This window comes from Pantherophis guttatus, chromosome 6 (genome assembly GCF_059756535.1).
Source record: "Pantherophis guttatus breed Tessera chromosome 6, ASM5975653v1, whole genome shotgun sequence".
NCBI classification, from domain to species: domain Eukaryota; kingdom Metazoa; phylum Chordata; class Lepidosauria; order Squamata; family Colubridae; genus Pantherophis; species Pantherophis guttatus.
The window spans coordinates 83,951,216-83,974,003 of record NC_142068.1 but is presented as its reverse complement, the minus strand read 5'-3'; the positions used below and the strand labels follow the sequence as shown (position 1 = coordinate 83,974,003).

The following is a 22,788-nucleotide window of genomic DNA, read 5'->3' as shown; positions in this document are numbered from 1 at the left end:
GTTGTAATGTTTTATTGAACATCAAAGCCTTGTTGAAAATGTCCGGACCAAACGTAATTTCTAATGTTGGATTTTCCCCTTTACCAGAGGGAGCCTCCTTGTGGAGTACTGTGAAGCCATTACCGTGGTAACTCCACTGTTCTGTACAGTAGAAGCCATTTTAAGGTAGTGCAGTAGAAGCCATTTTAAGGCACAACAGGCTGTATCTTAACAGAACACACACCCCGAGGTGTCTTACCCCCACGGTATTTCTCTCCAGAGAGTAAGTCATCTGTATACCAAGTTTGGTTGAAATTGCTCGAGGCGTTCCAGAGTTATGCTCGAACACACACACACACACACACACACACACAAATTTTTTAATATATAGATTAAGATTTGGATGAGACGCTATTTTACCAGCAACTCCAGCTGACATGCATTGTAGAATACAGAAGACATTTTTCTTGTCATCGTCATTTCTTCTGTCAGGCTGAAAATTGATAAAACGTGAGACTTCTCACCTTTTATCCACTCTGCTCCATTTCTACTAGTAATCTTAAGAATTGCTCCCAGAGTGTTTCCTGTTTCTTTCTTCCTGCGATACGTTCTTCCAGATCAGATGCACTTGAAATAGATGCCCACACTTTCAGAACTGTCTGCTGTCATATGTATATACTCTCCCATACCAATGGTGAAATCCAGCTGGATCTATCCGTCTTGCTCGAACTGGTAGCGCCGGCGGCGGGAGGCTCTGCCCACCTGCTGGGACGTCATTACGTCCTGTTTTTTACCCACTCTGCATGCACAGAAGGGGCGCGCGGGGGGTCACATTCCCAAACCGGTAGCAAAGATCAGTGCATTTCACCGCTGTCCCATACATACATAAAATGGGCACCTTGGCTTTAATGGCAGCCTGATCCGCAGTGCTATCAGAAGTCTTGAGTCAACCATGATGGGGTAACAAGAAAAAGAAAATCTGATTCAGCACCAGGAAGCCCAAGTGTTGGCATTGGTCAACCTAGGACCCCAAAAGCTAGGTTATCTGATAGAAAAGAGTTTTGGAGATGGAACCAGATGGACAAATGATAAGTTTTTCCTCTCATCAAGTCTCCTCCCAGAGGATTGCAAACTTTCCTTTTTCTTAGAACCTCTGTTCCACACTCTTCAGCAGCCACCTTAAGGTTCATTGTTACATCTGTGAACAAATTGTCACCAAATCCTCATGTAGATTGGCTTCTGTATCACAGAATGTCCCAAGACTTCCTTATTTCGAGAAACAATGTTATTATACTGAAGTTATCTGTGTATGCACTTGTTAAATGGACTTGGCATTTGGTGGACTGGATCACAATTTGTTGTCTGCTTCCTTTTTCCTCTGACAGGTTTTTCCTGCCAATTTTTGGGCCAAGTTTTAACTTTTGCTGTATCTTTTTCACGATAATAAAAATGTTTAACACCAGCAATGAATACATTCATTAGGGTTTCAATAGGGTTTCCTTCCTAAGCAGGGGGTTGGACTAGAAGACCTCCAAAGTCCCTTCCAACTCTGTTATTCTATTCTATTATATGGTATGTATAAATATTAAGCAGGAACATGACATTTAGTTTAGAATTACCCCTCTCTCTAGAATGACAGCTACATAAACTTCTCTTACCCAGATTTTGGCATTTTTGCTGTTTTTTTTCCTGCAGTGGGTACAGTTGTTTAGCTGTTTTACTAACCCGATGTAACCATATTGTGAGAATATTATACTGATCATATCTGCCAATTTTACAGAAACCGAAGAAGCTGATGTTGTCAATGGACTAGCACTGGATATAAATCAACATGAGAAAGGTTTGTGGAATCAAAACAAAGATATTTCCAGTAGCAGTTGCCGGTTTTTTTGGTATAATTATATGCACAACGTTTATATATGCATAATTAAACTCCCAGGAAAAAGTGAATACTAATTCCTCAAAGTTAAGAAAAAAAATGAGTGCAGGCGAAGTGTTCTTCAACTCATCCATCATTTCTGACATATCTGTGAAGTTTTTGTTGCAATTTGTGTGATAGCCCCATGTCCCATTCTTCCCAGTCTTCTTCTCAGCTCTGAGTTCCGATATCAGCATAGGTCCAACCCAGTGATGGGTTTCAAATTTTTTTACTACCGGTTCTGTGGGTATGGCTTGGTGGGCATGGCATGGCATGGCTTGGTGGGCGTGACAGGGAAAGGATACTGTAAAATCTCCATTCCCTTCCAACTCCAGAGGAAGGTTACTATAAAATCTCCATTCTCTCCCCAATCCAGGGGAAGGTTACTGCAAATTCCCCATTTCCTCCCGATCATCTGGGATTCAGGAGGCAGAGAATAGATGGGGGCGGGGCCAGTCAGAGGTGGTATTTACTGGTTCTCTGAACTACTCAAAATTACCGCTACCGGTTCTCCAGAACTGGTCAGAACCTGCTGAAACCCACCTCCGGTCCAACCTTGCTTAGCTTTTCAAGATCAGCCAAAGTCATCTAGCTGTCACATCAAATTCAAGGTACAGTTTGCCATTGCTGGATGGAGCAATTGTCCTGCTTGCATGGAATCACTGATGGGCAGCTCTGTAAAGAATAGTCAGATACCATAAATAAATGGATAGACAGATCAAAGCAAAACTGAATGGAAAATCCATCAGTTAAAAGGCTATGTAGAGGAAGAACTGCAGTATTGTTGCAATGGAATGTGAGAAAAGGGAAGATCAACCAGTGGGGAAAATAGATATTGGCACTGTTAGAATTACCTTATTTTATTTTTAGCTCATTGTCTAGCAATTAGGTATGTGTAAAATCTAGTGATTCATCTGGATCATGCTAGTCCACCTCTTCTGGGGAGGTCAGGCAGCTTTTCAGAAGTTCTTCTCTGCTGGAAACTTTGATGCTTGGGATGAAACAGGCCTGCTTTTGTTAGTAAAGAACTTCAAACTTTTATCTGTTTATCTATTCTACCCAGATGGGTTTTTTTGGACCTTTACTGTGTGCAAAGTTTAATACAGTGACTGACTGCCTAGAAGGATGGGAAATCAAAAGAGATATGGGATGTTTAATTTGATAGTATTTTAAGATGAATTCCATATTAAAACTATGAAAATTTGTGAATATTTGTGCCACAATACCACAGTCCTGGAGTCAGGGGTGGGCTGCTGGGGGTTCACAGGGGTTCGGGAGAACCGCTAGCTAAAATTCTGTGCAGTTCGAAGAACCCCCAAATCCCACTCCTGGCTAGCCCCGCCCACCCCACCCCTCCCCTCCCAGGAGTCCCCATAATGCTCGTTTTGGATGCAGGTAAGTGCAGGATGCACGTGGAGGCTCAGGCAGGATGAAAAATGGGCCTACGTTTCTGGCCTCCAGAGGGCCTCCAGAGCCGGGGAGGGCAAAAACAGCCCCCCCCTGTGGTGCAGGAGCCAACTAGGCCACACCCACCATGGCCACACCCACCCAGCAACCAGGCAGAGAACCCCTTGCTAAAATTTTCGAAGCCACCCCTGCCTGTAGTATGGTGGTGCAAAATACTGTTGGAATCACAAGTAATTGTTCAATGCATATTAGGTGGATGAGGCTTATGAGTTGATGGTACTTTCAGGTGGATCCCACAGGGTAAAATTGAAGATCCATAAGGAATTGAATGGATTCAATTTTATCCACATTTTAAGTCTGGTTTGGCTTGGACTATAGAAAAGCTGAGTAGTTAAAAAATGCATTGGACATATGGCAATAAGTAAGCATAACTTAAAAATTGACAAAAGAGACTAGAAATAAATATTATATGGGGAAATATTCAAAAGTTTTTGAATTTAATATTTTTCAAGTTTAAAATGCCTTGTTTTAAGATTGTAATCATTGGTTTAAATTTGAAATGATTGCAGTATTTCTGAAAGTGTTCCAATCCTTGATGGAATACTTTTGATGAACTCAGAACAGCATTTTTAAACTCAAGATGGGGTAACTTGAACCCAAAAAGTTCAGATCTTAAACACAAGGTACTTGATAAGTTCATTTTTGTGCTGAAGTGCTAAAATAAAGGTGCAGGTTTACTACTTTGATTTGGGAAGTACTATTGTATTCATCCATTTAAGAAGTTCATTTGTTATTCATTACAGAGAGGTTGAAGAATGGGAAGAATTACAATCATGACTCATATTAATTGTTCTAAAATGCAGTGCAAATATTTACTTTCTAAGCATTCTTGCTTTGCTCCCCACTTTTCATAGTTTCAATATTTTGATTTATATTGGGAATTTGAGTCTTGAACTGTTGGGCTATAACTGAGGAGTCCCATATTCAAATCCTCACACAGTTAAGGTGTGTGCTTCTTGATGTTGGGTGATTACTAAGCCTCAGTCTAGCATGTCTCATAGGATTGCTATAAGGACAAGATCAGGGGTGAAATGCTCCCGGTTCGGAATGGATCGCCCGATCTGGTAGCGATGGAGGCAGGTGGTTCGGAGAACTGGGAGCAAAAATCCCTGCCCCCCCACCATACCCAGCTGAGCCGAGTGATCATCAGAGGCTCTTTTTTTATTTTTAAAAGCATATTTTCTACAACCTCTTCAGCCGAAAAAATGCTTTTAAAAGTAAAAAAAAAAAAGCCTCTGATGATTGCTCGGCTCAGCTGGGATCGTCAGAGGCTTTTAAAAGCATTTTTTCTACAACCTCTTTGGCCGAAGAGGTTGTAGAAAAAATGGTTTTAAAAGTTAAAAAAAAAAAAAGTTGGCCACGCCCACTCAGTCACATTATCCCCCACCAAGCCACGCCCACAGAACCGGTAGTAATAAATTTTACATTTCACCACTGGACAAGATGGAGTCGGATAGAATGATATTGGAAGAACAGCCATCTTGAAAGAAAAGCAGAATACAAACCTGCAAAAATGCTACAGTAATCTATTTATATTACACAAACTTAAGCATGGAATGAAAAATAAATTAAGCAGAGTCGTGAATAAATCAGTTTGCTTTAAGTTAATAATGAAATAATAATTATGTATATATCACGATTTCAAATTACTTTCAGGTCTCAACAAATTCCTACCTTTCCCTCCCCCTGTAGATCAGGAATCCAGCAAAATCTGTACTGGAAAAGGAGCTGTGACCCTTTGGGCATCTCCAGCTTCTGAGAAGAGTCTCCGGGTTAGCCATCCAAAGTCTACACAAGACTTCCAGCACACCAAAAGTAAGACCCAGTCTGGGAGGTCATATCACAAAAAAGCAAAGTGATTAATTGATCCTCTGATCCTTGATTGGGTTAACAGTTAAGTCCCTGGTTTAAAAAGTACAATCCCAAAATAAAGCATGTAGATTGTTAACTGAAATTTGCATGCTGGGATTGGATTGATTTAATGTTTAGCTGAATTTCAAGGATGGATTAGAGAATATAATTGCAAATGAGCAAACATTTCAAAAACACAATGCAAATTTCAGTGAAATAAAGAATCAGCACTTGGACATGAGAATAAAGTCTCAGAAATTCAAAGTGTGCATTTTAACTTTATGTAAAATACTTGAATTCATTCTTTCAGGATTAGTAAAACTCACATTAAGGTAATGTTCTAAAAGGCAACTTACATAGAAGCTCAAGTGATTCTGTTTTTATTCTACTGATCTTTTGTGGGAAGGGGAAATATCTTCTACTTGAATGGTTATGACCTCTCACTACAATGGCATTTTGTTGTGTTCTCTTAGAAAGATATATATATAATTATAGTAAACAAACTCTGAGCAAGAATATTTAAATGGGTACTGAGCAGGACGTGCCATTCTCTAGGATATTTTTGTAATCATGATGACATAGAGTCATCGCACTGTTCATTTCTGGGTTAGCACTACTATACAAAGTGTAGAAAAAAGGAGTGAAGAAACTGAAGGCAGAAGATGAAGAAAGAAAATTTAATTCAATGTAGCTTACTGTATATTAGTTCCATTCACGTAACGCTTCTCCTTACTTTGTAATCTTTCAAGCTATCCTTTTTTCTTCAACATCCATTCATGTATTTGTACTTTTTTTAAAATAGAATTTTTAGTATATAGTATATAAAAATAAAAGTATGAAAAGAAAAAAGAAAGAAAACATAGAATTATGATTCCTGTGCTTATTTCTATCAGTTGCTATTTTATTCTTTTCCTTTCCTCACTGACCCAAATCCATAAATCATCAATTCATAGAACATAGAATAATAGGGTTGGAAGAGACCTTGGATGTTTTCTAGTCCAACGCCCTGCTTACGCAAGAAACCCTATACCATTCTGGACAAATAACTATCCAGTTTCTTCTTGAAAACTTCCAGTGATGGAACACTCAGTTTCTGGAGGCAAGTCTTTCCACTGTTTAATTGTTCTCACTGTCAGGAAAATTCTCCTCAGCTCTAGGTTGGATCTCCCTTCCACCTGTTATTTCTTGACCTGCCCTTGGGTGTTTTGGAGAATAGTCAACCTCTTCTTCTCTATGACATCCCCTTCAGTACTGGAAGACTGCTATCAGACTAGACATACCTAGTTTTCTCATATCGTTTAGCCTACAGACCCCTTATCACCTTTCTTGCTCTTCTCTGCACTCTTTCTAAGGTCTTGACATTTTTATATCATAGGTCCCTCTCATAGTTGCTACTATTGAGCCAGGTAACATCAAGTCTATATCTCTGCATTTGGTTTTCCTGCCTATGTGTAGAACTTTGCTCACCACTGAATTGAGTTTTGTTGGATACGGCTCAGTGTTCACGTCTGTCAAGGTCTTCTGAATTGAATCTATCATTTACAGGGTTAGCTATTGCCCCCAGCTTGGTGTCATCTAAAAATGTGATGAGTTACTCTTCTATCCCCTCATTTAGATCATTTATGAAGATGTTGGAAGAACACTGGGCCTAAGACAGAACTTGAGGTACCCCACTGCATGCTTCCCTCTAGATGTAGTTCCATTGAGGACTACCCCCTGAGTGTGGTTGGTCAGCCAGTTGTGAATCCATTTGGTGGTGGTACTGTCTATTCCATATTCTGTTTACTAAGTAGACTGTGGTCTACTTTGTCAATTAATTAAGCAATTCCATTTTCTTCCTGCTTCCTGTTACTTCCTTGCCATCTTCTCTCAAGAGTGGACCAATCATTTCCTTGACTTTTTTTTTCTTTTTTACATGTTGAAAGAAACATTTCTAAAATTATTTTGGGCATTTGTTGCATGTCTTAGTTCATTTTGAGCCTTAGCTTTCTTGACTTCGTCCTCACAGATTTGGGTTATTTGTTGGTAGTGTGTTTTAGTTATATGTTCCTCTTTCCATTTTTTATATTTGCCCTTTTCCCCCCCTCTCCGTTTGTCAGAGAGTTCTTTATGAAACTATGCTGGCCATATCTGGGGTCTCTTGTTTTTCTTTCTCTGTGGAATTGTGTTTGATTGGGCTTTTATAATCTCATTTTTCAGTTTCCCAAGCATCTTGAGTTGTTTTCCCCTTTAGGATTTCCATCCCTGAAATCCTTCCTAAACTATCAGTGTGTTGAAGTCAGTTCTCTTAAAGTCTAAGACTGACTTACCTGCCACCGGTTCGCAAATGTGAGACTGTGCGCTCTCTTGCTTCGCTTGCGCATGACATCTCTGCACATGCACAGGACCTTCTGTGCATGTGCAGAGCATCAAAAACAGGACGTGATAACATCCAGGTGGGTGGGCGGAGCCTCCTGCAGCCACCGCTATCGGTTCGCCCGAACTGGATAGAACTGGCTGAATATCACCACTGGTGTGAATGTTTAATAAATGCATTTCTTGGAATGGATTTCATATTTCCCATTTAAAGTTTAAAAATAGAAATTAACACTTCTCAGTTTTCCCTTCTTCGGTAAACATTATACCATAGTAATAATTTACTTGCTCTAATTTTTCACCATTTATGTATAACTTGCAATTGTACACTTCAATGTTTCTGTCAAGTGCAACTTCAATACATGAAGAGCAGCTTCATAATCCTTGTTGCACTGCTCCCCTATGCTACTTTCTATTGGCTGAAAATCATTCAGGTTCTTGGCCAAGAACACCGGATCATCTGCACATAGAAGTACACACTTTCATATCTCAACAAATATGTTGTTAACATTACCACAACCATTCTGTATGCATAAGTAATCGCCAAGGGGAAACACATATCCTTGTGTTACTTACTGTTCAGTGGTGAACCACCAGTATTCCATATATTCCCCTGCACTCTTTATTTCCACTATATATTACTCTTGCTATTCTTATTTTCCATGTTACTGCCCAAAGGCCCTCTTTCATAGCCTTTTCATATTCCTCTGTTATCTTTATAGACTTGCTTCTCCTATATCAGTGATGGCGAACCTATGGCACGTGTGCCGGAAGTGGCATGCAGAGCCATCTCTCTGGGCACGCCAGCCGTTGCCCATTGCTCTTCCGGGTTCCGGTGTGCACATGCGCACCGACCAGCTGGTCTTAACACACGTGGGAGTGCTGGAAACCAGAAGAGCAGCTTCCCGGCGCGCAGGTGTGTGCGGGGAAGCTGAGCTTCCTGTTTCTGGTGTGCTCATGTGGTCAGCTGTCTTCACATGCGCATGCATGCCAGAAACTGGAAGACCAGGTGACCGGAAGCTCAGCTTCCCGATGCGCAGCTGTGTGCAGGGGAACTGCTCTTCCAGTTTCCGGCGCTCCCACGCGTGTGCCCCAGGGAGCTGCTCTTCCAGTTTGTGGTGTTTCCCTGTGCATATGTGCGTGCGCTCATTTCGGCAACACTGTCCTATATCCCCAAAAAAGCATTCAAATTGGCAGGGTTCATTACCTTACCTTCCGTGTTGATAAAAGGGACATGTGGTGTGTGTGATGATGACTCCACAGCTGAATCAATAAGCCACATTTTTCATCACTGCTCCTTCTTATCACACAAAGCAAAATTCATAATCCTTTCTTACCCTTTGGGTAGACTGATTGGAAAGTTCTTTGCTGTTTGCTTGCTGATTTGTCCGCTGGCAATGTTTTTGCTAAAGTGCCATTGGTATTTGAAGATTCTGAGCACTGAAATTGGATATGTTTACTGCTTTTATCTTTTTCTAATTTATAGAGAAATATTAGAATACTATCATCAATTTCCTTCTGCAATCTTCTCCATGGGGAGTTTTTTTTTTTAAAATCTCTGGTCATGAATTAATAATGTTAAAAGTCATACTCCCTGTCCTTCTGTGACGCCTTCTCATACTTAGCAAGTATCCCTAGCAAGTCGGCTTGACCCTGCCAACTACTACATAGCTGCTGGGGACAATAACATGCTATAGCAGCTGCTGCCCATCCCATAATCATAATTCTCCCTAGGCATGTGGTAATGTAGGAAATGGATTTCTTTAATCATGGCACTGACATCCACAGTGTCCTGTTAAAGTATTTAGCCATCTGTTTCAGTTATAGTAAGGATAATAAAGAACATGTGTGGACTTCAGCTCACAGAATTCTATGCATGCATATGCATTTGTAAAATGGGAGTGGAATTTTATGCAGGCAAATGTAATTTATTTTAATTTATTCATGCATGAAAGGACAAATGAAACTTCATTCATGCACAAAAATGGATAGTGTATGGACACTATTGTCTGTTATTGTCTTTTGTCTGTTATGACCAAAGTCTGCTAAACCCTTTTGTTGTAACTTTACAACTGAATCAGTAGGCTACAGTTTTCTTTACTGCCCCCTTTATCACCCAATTCTGTTAAATCATTAACTATATGCAGAGTTAGTCAGATAGTGGTGTAAAATTCTTGCTATTACATATTTTTTTGTTGATTTCCTTGTAAGCCAGGTGCTAAATTGGAAGCTTGATCATGGATTTGCACTTGCTGTTATGTATGATAGTATCTCAACTAATCAAGGGACATTTACCGTATTTTTCAGAATACAAGACGCTCCAGACTATAAGACGCACCTACCTTTTTTTGGTTTTTTTTCTTGAAAACAAGAAAAAAATTTTTGCCTCTGCCTTCCAGCAATTTGCCTTGTTGCAGCAAACAGCAAACAGCCTGCTTTAGTTTCATTTTCATTTTCAGCACAGCCTGATTAGCACAAGAAAAAAAAGAATCTGCCTCCCAGCAATTTACGGCCGGTGCGGCAATAGGCAATGGCAATCCCTGCAGCCTGAAACAGTTGAGGGTCGGGAGGCTGATCCAACCGACAATCAACTACTTGTGCTAATCAGGCTGTGCTGAAGCTGAAACGGGCTGCTTGCAGTTTGCTGCTTGCTGCAAGGAGGTAAATTGCTGGGAGGCAGAGGCCAAAGGGTGGGGGCCAGTTGGTGGGCGTGGCTACATTCAGTGTATAAGACGCACCCAATTTTTCACCCCCTTTTAGGGGGGAAAAAAGCATGTCTTATACTCCGAAAAATATGGTATATTATCCTCACAAAAATCCAGTGAGGGTTTCTCTCTCTTTTCCTCTCTTTTTCTTCTTTATGCTTCTTTCATATTCCATTTCCAACTTCCCTAGAGAGGAGAGCTTAGGGGCCACAGGTGCCTCCTTCTCTGTCCCCCTAACCCAAGTTGTGCTTTTCATGTCCTGTCCCAAATCAGCAGCAACATTGGCATTTACTGATGACTGCCATTGACAAGTCCCTGAAAACAACTTCTGTAAGGCAGAGGTGTCAAACTGAAGGCTTGGGGGGCCAGATCTGGCCCACAGGGTGCTTAGATCTGGCCCGCGGGGCCACCCTGGATACAGCAAAGGACTGGCCCGCGGTGCCTCTGCCAGCAAAAACAGAGCGGGCCTCCCGAGCTCCATTTTTGCTGGCAGAGGGTTGCAGGAAGCCATTGCAGCCAAAAACGGAGCTTGGGAGCCCATTTTCACTAGCAGAGTACTCATGCCCCCGACACAAATGAGGAGCTGCTACCCCACCCTGGCCACGTCCAGCGTGCCCCCCCCCGAGGTCAAACACAACACTGATGCGGCCCTCAATGAAATCGAGTTTGATACCCCTGCTGTAAGGTTTAAAGTAAGAGAAAATGGAAATGAAAAATGGTGTAAATCTAATACCTACAGACTAATTATATTAGTATATTCAGTTTAGCCTGATTTTTAACCAATCAGTTTATCTTCCAAAATGTACATTTTCATCCTCCACCCCCCCTTCCTTAATGGTTTGGAACAATTTATCTTAAGGAAGCAATTACTGGGCAACAGAACAACAGTAAAAAATAAATAAAATAAAATAAAAATAGTACAGTAAATAAATAGTAATTATATATTAATAAAGTACTGCCTTTACTACTAAAGTTTTCACGACCTTCTAAACTTTTTGGAATAATCCAATTAATATTGGGGGAATGAAGAAGGTCTGTTTGTTTAAGCTGTAAATTAGTACTATTTGTGCTCTGCTCTCTTATTCTCTCTATGTGTGTCCTTTTGGCCTTTGACTATTTTTGAGGGCATGACATAAAATTAACTGTTGGTCAGTGGTCCAGAAAAGTCAATCACGTCTGATTTTTCAGGTTCTACAATATTACTATGCAGTTTCCTCCTTCATGCTGCTGCTGGTTGTCCTTTTCCCCCCCATGCTCTTTCTATACATTTCCAGCAGCCCAAAAGTAATATTTCCAACCATGGAAATGGGCTTCTTGTGCTTTATATTCTTAGTTGTGTTTTGAAAACTGTGCTGCTGAGCTAAGAAGATTATTTTTCTCATACTTTGAGAAGGGTGGGAAAGATAAGCGGTGCCAAAATCATCAAATACAGAAAAATGTCAGAAGTTAAAAAACAAACAACCCCAAAACAAAAAGAGAACCATAAACTTGCCTGAAATCTAACTAAGAAATCTGCAATGCTGTGATAATATTTCTAGCGACAAAAAAAAAGAGAGTTTGTAAGATTTCACTGTTTATGATTTCAGAGCAGTATAAACAAGGCAAGCATTTAAAGCGTTAACACTAGGCTTCGTGTTCTTGCTGCGGCTCCACAAAGATAGCATGTGATATATCGGTGCTTTTAAATGCACTTGCTTGTTTGTGGCTCTCAATCATCTTATCTGGCAAGGCTAATGAAGGACAGATACATTTTCCGCTCCCGGGCCTGCATCATAGGTTAAATATTGAAAATCTTCCATTTGCAATCATGTGTGGCATTTGAAATTCTTACTGAGAACTCTGGCTGCCTTTTTGTCCGCTAGAATGAAATGTCAGTGAACAATTGTTTCTTCACTACGCTGAACTATGGCTTTGTGTTTGTAAAGGTCAGGCGTTGTAAGGAATCATGTTTCTATGGGAATTAGACAGAAAGTGTTCCATGCGCAAAATGAAGTAGTCCACTTTTCTGCTCTTCTCTGCGTGTATTAAAATATGATGTCTTTTCCTCCTTTCTTATTCTCTCTGATACTTGTCACCAGTTCATTCAGCCGAACACCAAGAAGAAACCAACCAACCAGGTAATTATTTAAGGCTTCAGTTTTTTACTATTTCCTCAAAAAAAAAAAAAATCTGATGTTTATGCAAGCATAAATGTTCACCGTTAAGTATGGTTTAAATAATCCGAAAGTCTTCATTTTGCAGATGGCTGGAGAAGACCTTCTGGTGTTGACTCAAATAGGGAGATTCTGTCTGTGAAGGATTACTGGAGTGTGAGACCGAACCTCTTGGAGAGCAAGCCACGCGTAAGTAGCTAACAACTCAAAGCCTAGATGGGTGTGATTAATGAGGGATGCGTGTGTCTTAGATGGACCCCTGACTTGTAATTTTAGTAATTTGTATTTACACCCAAAGAATATTACTTTTTGAAATGGGTATCTTTAAAAAAAAAATGAACAAAGTTGTTTCTCAGTTGGTTAGTTTTCATGATTTAGTGTTTCCAAAATTATTTATTCAGTTGTTGCAGTGGTGGGTTGCTATCAGTTCGCTCCGGATTGGGCGAACCGGTAGTGGCGGTGGCGGGAGGCTCTGCCCACCCACCCGGATGCTTCTGCGCATGCGCAAACGTTTCTGTGTATGCACAGAAGCGTTGCACAAGTATGCGCGCACCCACGAGAGAACCGGTAGCAACAGGATTTGCAACCCACTACTGAGTTGTTTCATCAGGCATGAACTCAGGCATGAAATCCTTCTGTACTTGGTCCGCTGTATTCTAGGTTCGCCTGGAATACAGAAAAGAATAAACTTGGAATCTTGATTATGATTTGCCTACTTTCCAAAATATGCCTTCTGAGAATCATAATCTTAATCATCATAATAACATAGAGGAGGGCCTCTTCCTTCCCTTTTTTCTCTCCCAGTCGTTAACCTTCTTCTGGTCTAATTACACAGTTACTGTGATCAAGTCTATATAATTTGCTTCTAAATCTGAGAGTTTTGATATCGGAAAGATTCATTGTAGAAATAAATTCTAACAAGATTTACTTCACTGCAGTGTAAGAAGTGGCAGATAATTCCGTGGTTCTGTGTCCAATTCTATTTAAATATTCTTTACATTTTTTTCTTAGAGCCTCAATTTCTCTTGGCTTGTTTGGTTTTGGCAATAAAAGTATGAATTTATTACAAAGTAATGAAAAATAGCTTTAACCGAATGCAATTTTGTTTTAGATTATTTAGGAGAAACCATAGTTTATCACATTCGGATATGAGATTCACATTTAATCAGATACATTTTGTTAATGCATCCTTGGTGTTTTCAGCTAGTTGTTATGAAAGCATATTGCACTCTATTTTATATAGAATTCTAGGGTTTGAAGAGACCCTGGTGCAATCCATCTAGGGGTAGAATTCTCAGACCATCTTAGACAAATGGCTGTCAAACCTTTGCTTGAAAACCTGGTTGCAGCACCCCTGACTCCAAGGCAGGCTATTCCACTGTTTTTAATAGGGTCAGGAAATTCCTCCTTAGGTCACATTTAGACGACTGTCCTTAAAACTTCTTGTTGTATCCTTGGGCACTATTGAGATTATATCCACAACTTCTTTCCTACGATAGCCTTTCAGTGTCTCCCCTTTGCTTTTTTTATTTTTAGCTCAACATAACTAGTTCCTTTAACTCTTCTTCGTGGGATTTGGCCTCTAAGATTACTATTTTTCATGTCCTTCTCTACACTTTCTAGTTTCTCATCAAATTTCGCATTTGGTGGAAACCCCAAGGACTCCTTTGCAAATTGAGCACACAAAGCCCCTAGGGCAGTGATGGTTAACCTTTTTGGTGCTGAGTGCCCAAAGCATGCGCGTATGCGCGCGAATGCACATGCACATGCCAGAACCCCCCAAATTCAATGCAAGCACTGCCTGCGCATGCGCATGCGCCCTGCCCCCGTGCCCCATTTTGGCTTCCAGGTTGGTGCAGGAGGCTTTCCAGGCCCAAAACCAGGTGCGGGAGGGCCATGCTAGCCCCCCCCCCCCCGGTGCCCCGTTTTGGGCCTGGAAAGCCTCCTGCAGCTCTGCACTTGCGCCCTCCAGCTGGCCAGCGGGAGGCACATGCACATGCACGGTGGAGCTGGGCTGGGGTGACAGCTGGCATGCCCTCAGAGAGGGCTCTGTGTGCCACCTGTGGCACATGTGCCATAGGTTCACCATCACGGCCCTAAGGCCTAGGCTGACCCTGGGAATATGATTTTAAAAAACACAAAAAAACACCAAATGTTTCTCAGTAGCATACAGGACAGGAGATGCAACAAAGAACATAGTTTTATTTCTAATACTTCTTTCTATTTTAGATAAGGGTCAATGTAACAGCTGGCACAAGGTGCCATTATGTGAGGATAGAGGGTAATTTAAGTTGCTCTGTTGATTGATTATGATATTTGAGAGCTATGTGAGAAGTTGTCATCTATGTAAACTGTGCTACTTTGAAAAAAGGTTCCTCTCATCAGCAGGTCTTTCCTTGGGGTAGGGTCTTTGAATGTCCTGCACCTCTCTACTGTTATTATCTCAAGGTATTGTCTCCCACAGGCTGCCACTTCCTCTCCTACCACCTCAGTTCAAACTGAGATTATAACAGGGCCTTTCCAACAGATTCAGCCAGGCAGAGAAGAAGTCAGCCCAACTACATCACCGGCACCTCACCGCCATTTTGACCAAGGTTTAGAAATTTCAAACAACGTGTCTCCTGGTTTCCTTCTGGCCCTTCCAACGCTAGATGATTTCATTCCCCCTCACCTCCAGAAAATTTCCAACCACCAGCACCCATTGTTTTCACCTCAGTCTGCACTACACACTCACGCAAAGTTACCTTCACTCTCATCACCACCTCCTCTACTGATCCCTCCAGCCACAGAAACCTCAAGCAGCATTTTGGAGGCTGAAAGGACAGGAATGGTCTTTCAAACAGTAAGCTTTACTACACCCATGCTGAGTCTACTGCTAAATAAGTATATACCAAAGTTGAAATCACCTTTCACTGACATACTAAACCTGGACTTTCTGCACTCTTTGATAGTGGCATGAATTTTTGCTTCTGTTCTGTGGCATGTATATTGTTTGTCTCTTCTGACCTCAAAACTCTTCCCTTGTATAATATGCCATTGTGTTCTTTTCTCTTTTTTTCATATTTGAAAACTCTACGTGTAGCTGTAATCAGCATGTTACAGCTAAAATACATGATAGAAGAAGCCTTAGATGAGGAGCATCTGGATTAATTGTCCATGCGGTTTTCCGCATATGCTCAGGAGGTCCTTCTCTACAGGGAAGGCACCTTTTTCCATGGACATCATAAAGTGTTACATCACAATCTTTCCTTCTGCACAGACAAAATAATTGAATCAGTTCTGTTGCAGGAAGAGAAAAGAAATGTTTTGATCCAGAAATGGCACAGAGAAGATTTCCCTTCCCTCATGAGCTGGAGGCCAGAAATGGGCCTGTTTCTGGACTTCTGGAAGGCCCATTTTTTGCCCTCCCCAGGCTCCAGAGGCTTTCATTGAGCCTCGGAGGTGGAGGGAGAAAACAGCTCCCCCCCGGGCTCCAGAGGTCAGGAACTGACCCGTTTCTGGACTTCTGGAACTTCCGGGAGGCCCGTTTTTCACCTTCCCAGAGCCTCTGCACGGGCCCTGCACTTACCTGGCATCCAAAACGAGCCACATGAAGACTCCTGGGAGGGGCAGGGCGGGGCAGGCGTGACCAGCCAGTCTTGCAACTACCGGTTTGGCGAACCAGATGTAAAATTAGCATCCGGTTCGTCTGAATCGGTCTGAACTGGCTGAATCCCACCCCTGCTCTAGGTGGAGAAAAGGGTCATCCTAAATGACACAGGAGAAAGATGGGCCTTCCTCAGATATGTTCTTGCTGGAGATATCCTGGAAAGTAATCCAGATCTTGGGCCAGACAAGCTTTATTATTCATGGCTTAGGTTAGGAGTGCAAAATTTAGGGAGGTTGCAACAAGGGCGTGAAGCGGACCACTCAAAATGATGAAAACAGAAGACCTACCTGTTCACAAAATGGCGGTCTTAGAACCAGCCATAAAACACCCTATTTTGGCTCAAGGCAGTTTAGGCCTAAATTGCTCTCTAGCATACCACTGGGATTGAGTTAGATGGAAGTATCTGATGTTTTAGGACAGATTGCCTTTCCTTTCCTTAGAACATACTGTGCTAGGAATGTTAGGAAATATGCAGTGCATTATTTGTGGAGTAGCCTTTGAAGATGGATCAGAAATATGGCCAGGGTGCAGTAGAAAGGGTGGTGATTGGATGTAGCAGCCCTGCTATATTTACAACCAATATTAAATTCTACTTTATCCATGGTGGGACTTCATCATGGAACAAACTGCAATTAAAGTTAAATGGATTTTGAAAACCAATATTTTTATTTGAGCCCTTAAGAAATGTTTAGGAGGATTGTGTTGCTGGTTTTGAATTTCAGTTTCTCCATCCATCACTGAATTCCAAAACCATTTGGGAATGGGCAGGATATAAATCAATACAAATGAAACTAATACATGCAAACCCTCCATCATGTTTAACACTCATTGGGTTTGCATCCTCATAGTATTATCAACCCTTTTTGAGACTAGCAATTTATGCACTTTTTATTTACCTGCCACATTGTTTTCTTTTGTAGGATACATACATACAAACTTATACATAAAAGTCCAACACCTTGCCCTTCGGGGAGACAGGCAATCATTAAAGGTTTGAATGTCCTCCTCTCTCTGGACCAAAGTATCTCTTCCATCCATACTCTGTGTGGGTATGTGAGGCCTCATAATCAGCTCATCCCACCTGAGCATTACAATTAGCTGTGTTATGATTGTGGACGGGCCAAAGGAGCAAGCCAAGAGTGTTGAGGATTGAGGGATTGTGTCTGAGTGAGACCCACTGCATTTGAGGTGGTGCAGAGACAAAGGAATGCACAGGGTCTCCATTACCTGTGAGCATCATTAAAGAACTCAGAGGTGGGCTTCATATACTTTAGCAACCGGTTTGCCCAGGATCAAAAATGTGAGCATGCGCCATCCGCACATGCTTGTAGCATCACAAAACACGGCAATTCGCTTGCATGTACCATCCGCACGTGCGTGCGATGTCAAACAACACAGCAATTTGCTCACACGCGCCGTCTGCGCATGTGTGCAGTGTCAAAAACACAGCGATATAGGACGGGATTGTGCCTGGGCAAGTGGGCGGGGGCGGGCCCACCCCACCTGCAGGTCGCCACTATCAGTTCGTCCGAACCGTCTGGATACCACCTCTGAAAGTACTGCTCTACCCCTGAGAAAGAGACATCCAATTATCTTAAAAATGTGAACAGCATCAATTAAAGGGTAATCAGCCATTCAGTCACATCAGTCTCTTCCATAAGCAATCAAATCCCAGACAATGTAACAAAGACTCAGTGTGATTCATCCAGATGAACTATTATCTAGTTATGGATCAGAAGGAGTCTGGTAAGCACATTTTTCAACTCACAAAATTTAAGGGATAAGCTTTCATGAGCTACAGCCATTAAATTGTAATGAGGTGGGGAAGAGGAAGAAGGGAAGACAGGTGCTTATGCAGATCCAGGTTACATGCAAAACATCCTTAAGAAAGGATTATTCTGGGTCAACATGAAGATGATGTTATATGAAGAGTGATGTGTCTGCCCATGGCTGGGCCACTGATTTGCAGGTATAAATTATTAACCAAAAGTGAAGTGGTTAAGGGTGAATGCAAAGACCCACAGGCTAATAGCTAGGCATAGTGTATTGCTATGAGTGATGATGTTCTTGATGGCTTGAAGTCCATGTTTGTGGAGGATGTTGATATTTACTGCCTAAATATGCATGGTGGCTCAAATTGTGTTATTAGGAAAATTGCCCATGGATCTCAGTTTTCTCGAGAAATATTTTGTAGCCAAGAATGCTAGCAATATGAGATTTGAACACAAAGACCATGCAACCTGACATTCCTGGTTTTTGAGAGTAACATTTCTTTTTTGTCTTACCATGTCTAGTTAGGAGTATGACCCAGATAAGTTAGTATTGGAGGGACCACTTTACTATCAGCTATGCAGTATGTTGGCAGCATGGAAGTGGGCAGGTCTGAAGGATCATTGCTGTATTAGATTGGGAAAGTCCATCAGGAAGAAGTTCAGGTTAGAAAAGACAAGGTACTCCATCAATTCTGCATGAGTGATAAGAGTCAACATGCCTCTACCTGGAGAACCGTTACTGAGGATCCTGGTTGATGGGTATATCTTACAGGTTTGTTTGTATGCCGGGGTTGGTCACCCAGCCGTTGGAATATCTCATGTTCTCATCTAAGTGCAATAGGCGAACCAATCAATAGCATCTCGCAATGTATCAAACATGCCCCAGAGGGATTGGCATGCTTGAACTTGACCTAGACTCTACCGTGCCAATATGGAGTCTGAAGTTGCTTTTGCTACTATAACTATTTAACAGATGGCACAGCCTTTAAATTTTGGGACACTTTTTCAATCAGATTTTCAGTCAATGAAAGGTTATTGCCATTGTGGATAATGCTTCCCTTCATCCTTGGGTCACAGAGACAGGCAAGAATGGTTGAAGCACAAACATAGCACGTTTGAACTACCGTGAGGTGGGATGAGATTTTAAATTCAGGGATCCAGATAGATTCTTGCCAGCAAGAGGATGGGCCTCCAGTCACAGATTCTTTCAGTTTTCTCTCTCATGGTCTCTTCCTGGCAGCAGAGTCCAATCCAGAGAGGCAGCTCACTTAGCTGTACTCTCGCATAGCCACTCTGCCTGCCTCCCACTGTTCTGTCTCCTGGTGGCACTTCACTGAATCTCAAATGGTAGCAGTTGCTGAACTGGTCAAGGTGTAGATCAGGAGTCTGCAACCTTAAACACTCAAAGAGCCATTTGGACCCATTTCCCACAGAAAAAAAAACACCGGGAGCCACAAAACCCTTCCTGTCCCTGACTATTTCTTGAGCGGCCACAAAACTAGCATATGTAGTTGAATTGAACATTCTGTTTTCTTCTGAAACTTTTCTTTTCTTGGATTTATCCAAGGCGTTGAAAAGCTCAATAAATCACATGCCAGTGGGTGTCGCACATTGGTGGTTGTGACGCATATTTTGAGTGACGGAGCCGCAGCAGAGGGGTGAAAGAGCCACATGGCGGCTCCAGAGCCGCAGGTTGCTGACCCCTGGTGTAGATAATTTATTTTGGAGCACCAAGCAAAATACAAATCAGCAGTCCGATTACAGATTATCTGTGCAGAACCCTTTAAACAGTTGCTTTCAGCCTCAGCTTGGAAAAAACATTTCCAGATGTTTTGGGTTTCAAGCTTCAGAATGACTCTATGGGCTCAGGCTGTTTTCTGCTTGAAGCAGTGTGTGTATTTCTGTAGAGATTCTGCCACTGGCTGATCAGGTTTTTATCAGTCTCCAAACTGGAATGAGTCACCACTTTGTCCTGACTGACTGCATTCTTCGTTCCTCACGCAGTCCTGGTTTTACTAACATCCTGCTGGCTAATTGCTTGCAAATAGCACTGCCAATCTTCTTTCTGAAGTAGAGACAGTTCATCAAGCATGAGACATGCATGTGCACAAACGATCACTCCTGCCACCAACTCTTGTGTATTCACTTTCCCTTTTTCTGGCCCAGAATGTAATTACTCATCCTATTTTTTCTGTATGTGCACACTTTACCAAGAAAGATGTTGCGTGAAAGCAACTTCTTGTGCTGGTGGGTTCTCTGTTGAACTGTTCCACTTACTTGTTTGTTTGTTTTTTCATCGCCAAAACGGTCTTCAGCTATCTTATGCAAGTAATGACCTTCGCGCTTGTGTGTTTCAGGATACCTGCCCCCAGCCACATGAAGCCTCTAAGCCCAGCGGTGGCCCTGCTGTCTCAATGACGATCAACAGATCTTTGGGTGTTTACCCTTCCACCACCATTGTTAACCCTACAATTGTCCTTCTGCAGCACAACAGAGGTAAAATGAAAGCCACACTTCTTCCTGCTTCATATTTGGCTAGAATTATTATTTGGTGATGGGGGATTGCCGTCATGAAGTGGAGGAAACTCCAAGTTTCCCAAAACAGGGACATTTCCTAAAGGACAAAGAAAATAACCAAGTAAAGGACAATAAAAGTGCCAAAAGTAATGCTAATCAAAATACCAAATAAAACAAACATAAAAGGCCATCAAAACGTTTCTAGGTCTGAAGTAAACTTTGTGTAATAAGCCAAATGAGGTTCAACACAGTTCACATCACTGCATTTTATAATGCAGCTGTGAAAAAAAATAAAACTTCCTAAAAAGTTTGAGGGGAAAAAAACCCAGGAAATTGAAAACTTGTTTACTGAGATTGGAGTACAGTTATATTGACTTACATCTCACATTGTACATTCTGCCATATTTATTTGTTTACATCCCATCTTTATTATTTTTATAAATAACTCAAGGTGGCAAACATACCTAATACTACTTCCTCCTCCTGCTTTCCACCTAATAACTACCCTGTGAGGTGGTTTGGCCTGAAAAAGAGTGACTGGCTCAAAATCACCCAGCCTCTTTCTTGCCTAAGAGAGTTTTCTGGAGCTTTAACCACTAGAGCAAATTGGCTCTATGGATGGGTTTTCTTTTACTTGTTCTTTAGGGGTGGGCTGCTGGGGGTTCACAGTGGTTCGGGAGAACTTCTAGCTAAGATTCTGTGCAGTTCAGAGAATCCACAAATCTCATCCCTGGTTGCCCCCCCCCGCCCCCCCGCCCCGCCCAGGAGTCCCCACGCAGCCCGTTTTGGATGCAGGTAAGTGCAGGGTGCGCATGGAGGCTCAGGGAGGGTGAAAAATGGGCCTACTGGAAGTTCGGGAAGGCCGGAAACAGGTCTTCAGAGCTTGAGGAGGACGTTTTTGCCCTCCCAGAGGCTCAAAAAAAGCCTCTGGAGCCTGGGGAGGGCAAAAACACCTCCCCCTCCCCACCGTGGTGCAGGAGGCCGACTAGGCCATGGCACCATGGCCACGTCCACCCAGCAACTGGGCAGAGAACCCCTTGCTAAAATTTTTGAAGTCCACTCCTGTAGTTCTTATGTGCAATTATTCAGCAGATGTTTTGTTTCTAACTGAGCAGTGAAAGACTTCTCAGCAGTTGGTGGGAAATGTTTATTTATAGTCAGAGCAAGAATTCATAAGAGACGATGGAATAGGTGGATTGCCTTTAAGTTTCCGGGTCCACACAGGCTGAAAAGTACCTTCCTGTTTTAATGTTTAGAGACCAAGCTATATTTAAAACTCTGAAACTGACGTAATATTGTATATGATGATGAGGGAGATTTTGTTGTAATTACTGAGATATTAATGTGATTTGTTTAGTGACAACGAGACTTCCAATCATTTCTTGTGCTGTCTTATACCTGAGGAAAGCTACGAACCATAAGACTCTGCTAATTTAACAGCAAGTTTATCTCCAGGTTTTTTCCTGTCTCTGCCCAGGATACAACTTCTGCATTTTGTTTTTTGAAAGGACAATTAACTTTGGGGGTTCTACTTTTTTTTACCTTTTTTTCCCATTCTCTGCAACTCTTCCTTTCATCTTATTTTCCCCCCCCAGTTACTTTAATTCAGCCGTGTTGTTTTCCTCTCTCTTTTCATCTGGCCATTACCCTGGCTTCTAAAGATCTTATAAAATGGGAAGGGAAGGGAAAGGGAAAAAATTGTACATGCGCAAGTTTGAAAGGCACAGATTATTCAGTTTTTTACATCAGTATCTTCTACGAAGCCCATTCAATTGATTGTGGCCAATCACAAAGATAGTAAAAGTCTTAATTCCATTGCAGAACTCAGACGATTGACTCTGCATGCTAAAACGAGTAGGAGGAATCAGCTAGGATAGATTTCAGTCCGTGTCTATAACTTGATACTTTTTTCCTCATGATTAAGCGAGGCATTATTTTTAGAGGAAGAAGTAGGCTGTCATTTACATTTGTTATGTGCAGCCTGAACAAACAGCCGGGGTTATGGTCCTCCCCCAAAATCATGTGATGATCATGATGTGAAAGACATCATAAATATAAGAAATGTGAAAATCTTCCTTTAACTCCTTTCCACCTGCCACTCCTTAGACACAGGGAAAACGGAGGGCAAAAACCTTCCGTAAGCCTAACGTAAACAATCTAAAACTACTTTCATTCATTCCTCTGAAGAATGTTATGCTGCTTCTCTTTAATCCATGCATCGTATCATTTGGCAGGTTTCCAGTCTCTTCCAAAACAAATCAAAAACAAACCATGACTAGTCATCTGACTATATTCAGGAAGTGAATTAGAGAGGTTACTTTCTGCTGCAGTCTATCCACAGGTAGTCCTCCAGTTATGCCCATTTGTTGAGCAACCATTACAATGGTGCTGTGAACGCAGGATTTATGACCAGTCCTTGAAG

At 41.8% G+C, this 22,788-nt stretch overlaps 1 protein-coding gene across 50 annotated transcripts in view; it reads left to right on the top strand.

The window, feature by feature from the left end:
• The window catches only part of SORBS1 (sorbin and SH3 domain containing 1), a 126,608-nt gene that overhangs the window by 45,585 nt on the left and 58,235 nt on the right, over positions 1-22,788 (top strand). For 43 of the 50 annotated variants that reach the window (XM_087871829.1, XM_087871837.1, XM_087871832.1 and 40 more), the window contains exons 3-8: positions 1,760-1,819; positions 5,057-5,179; positions 12,354-12,392; positions 12,517-12,617; positions 14,893-15,270; positions 20,207-20,345. In XM_087871829.1, the coding sequence (XP_087727955.1) occupies positions 1,760-1,819; positions 5,057-5,179; positions 12,354-12,392; positions 12,517-12,617; positions 14,893-15,270; positions 20,207-20,345 (840 nt within the window). The remainder of the gene's footprint in view (positions 1-1,759; positions 1,820-5,056; positions 5,180-12,353; positions 12,393-12,516; positions 12,618-14,892; positions 15,271-20,206; positions 20,346-22,788) is intronic. The other 7 variants (XM_087871844.1, XM_087871843.1, XM_087871842.1 and 4 more) reach the window with 3 other exon arrangements.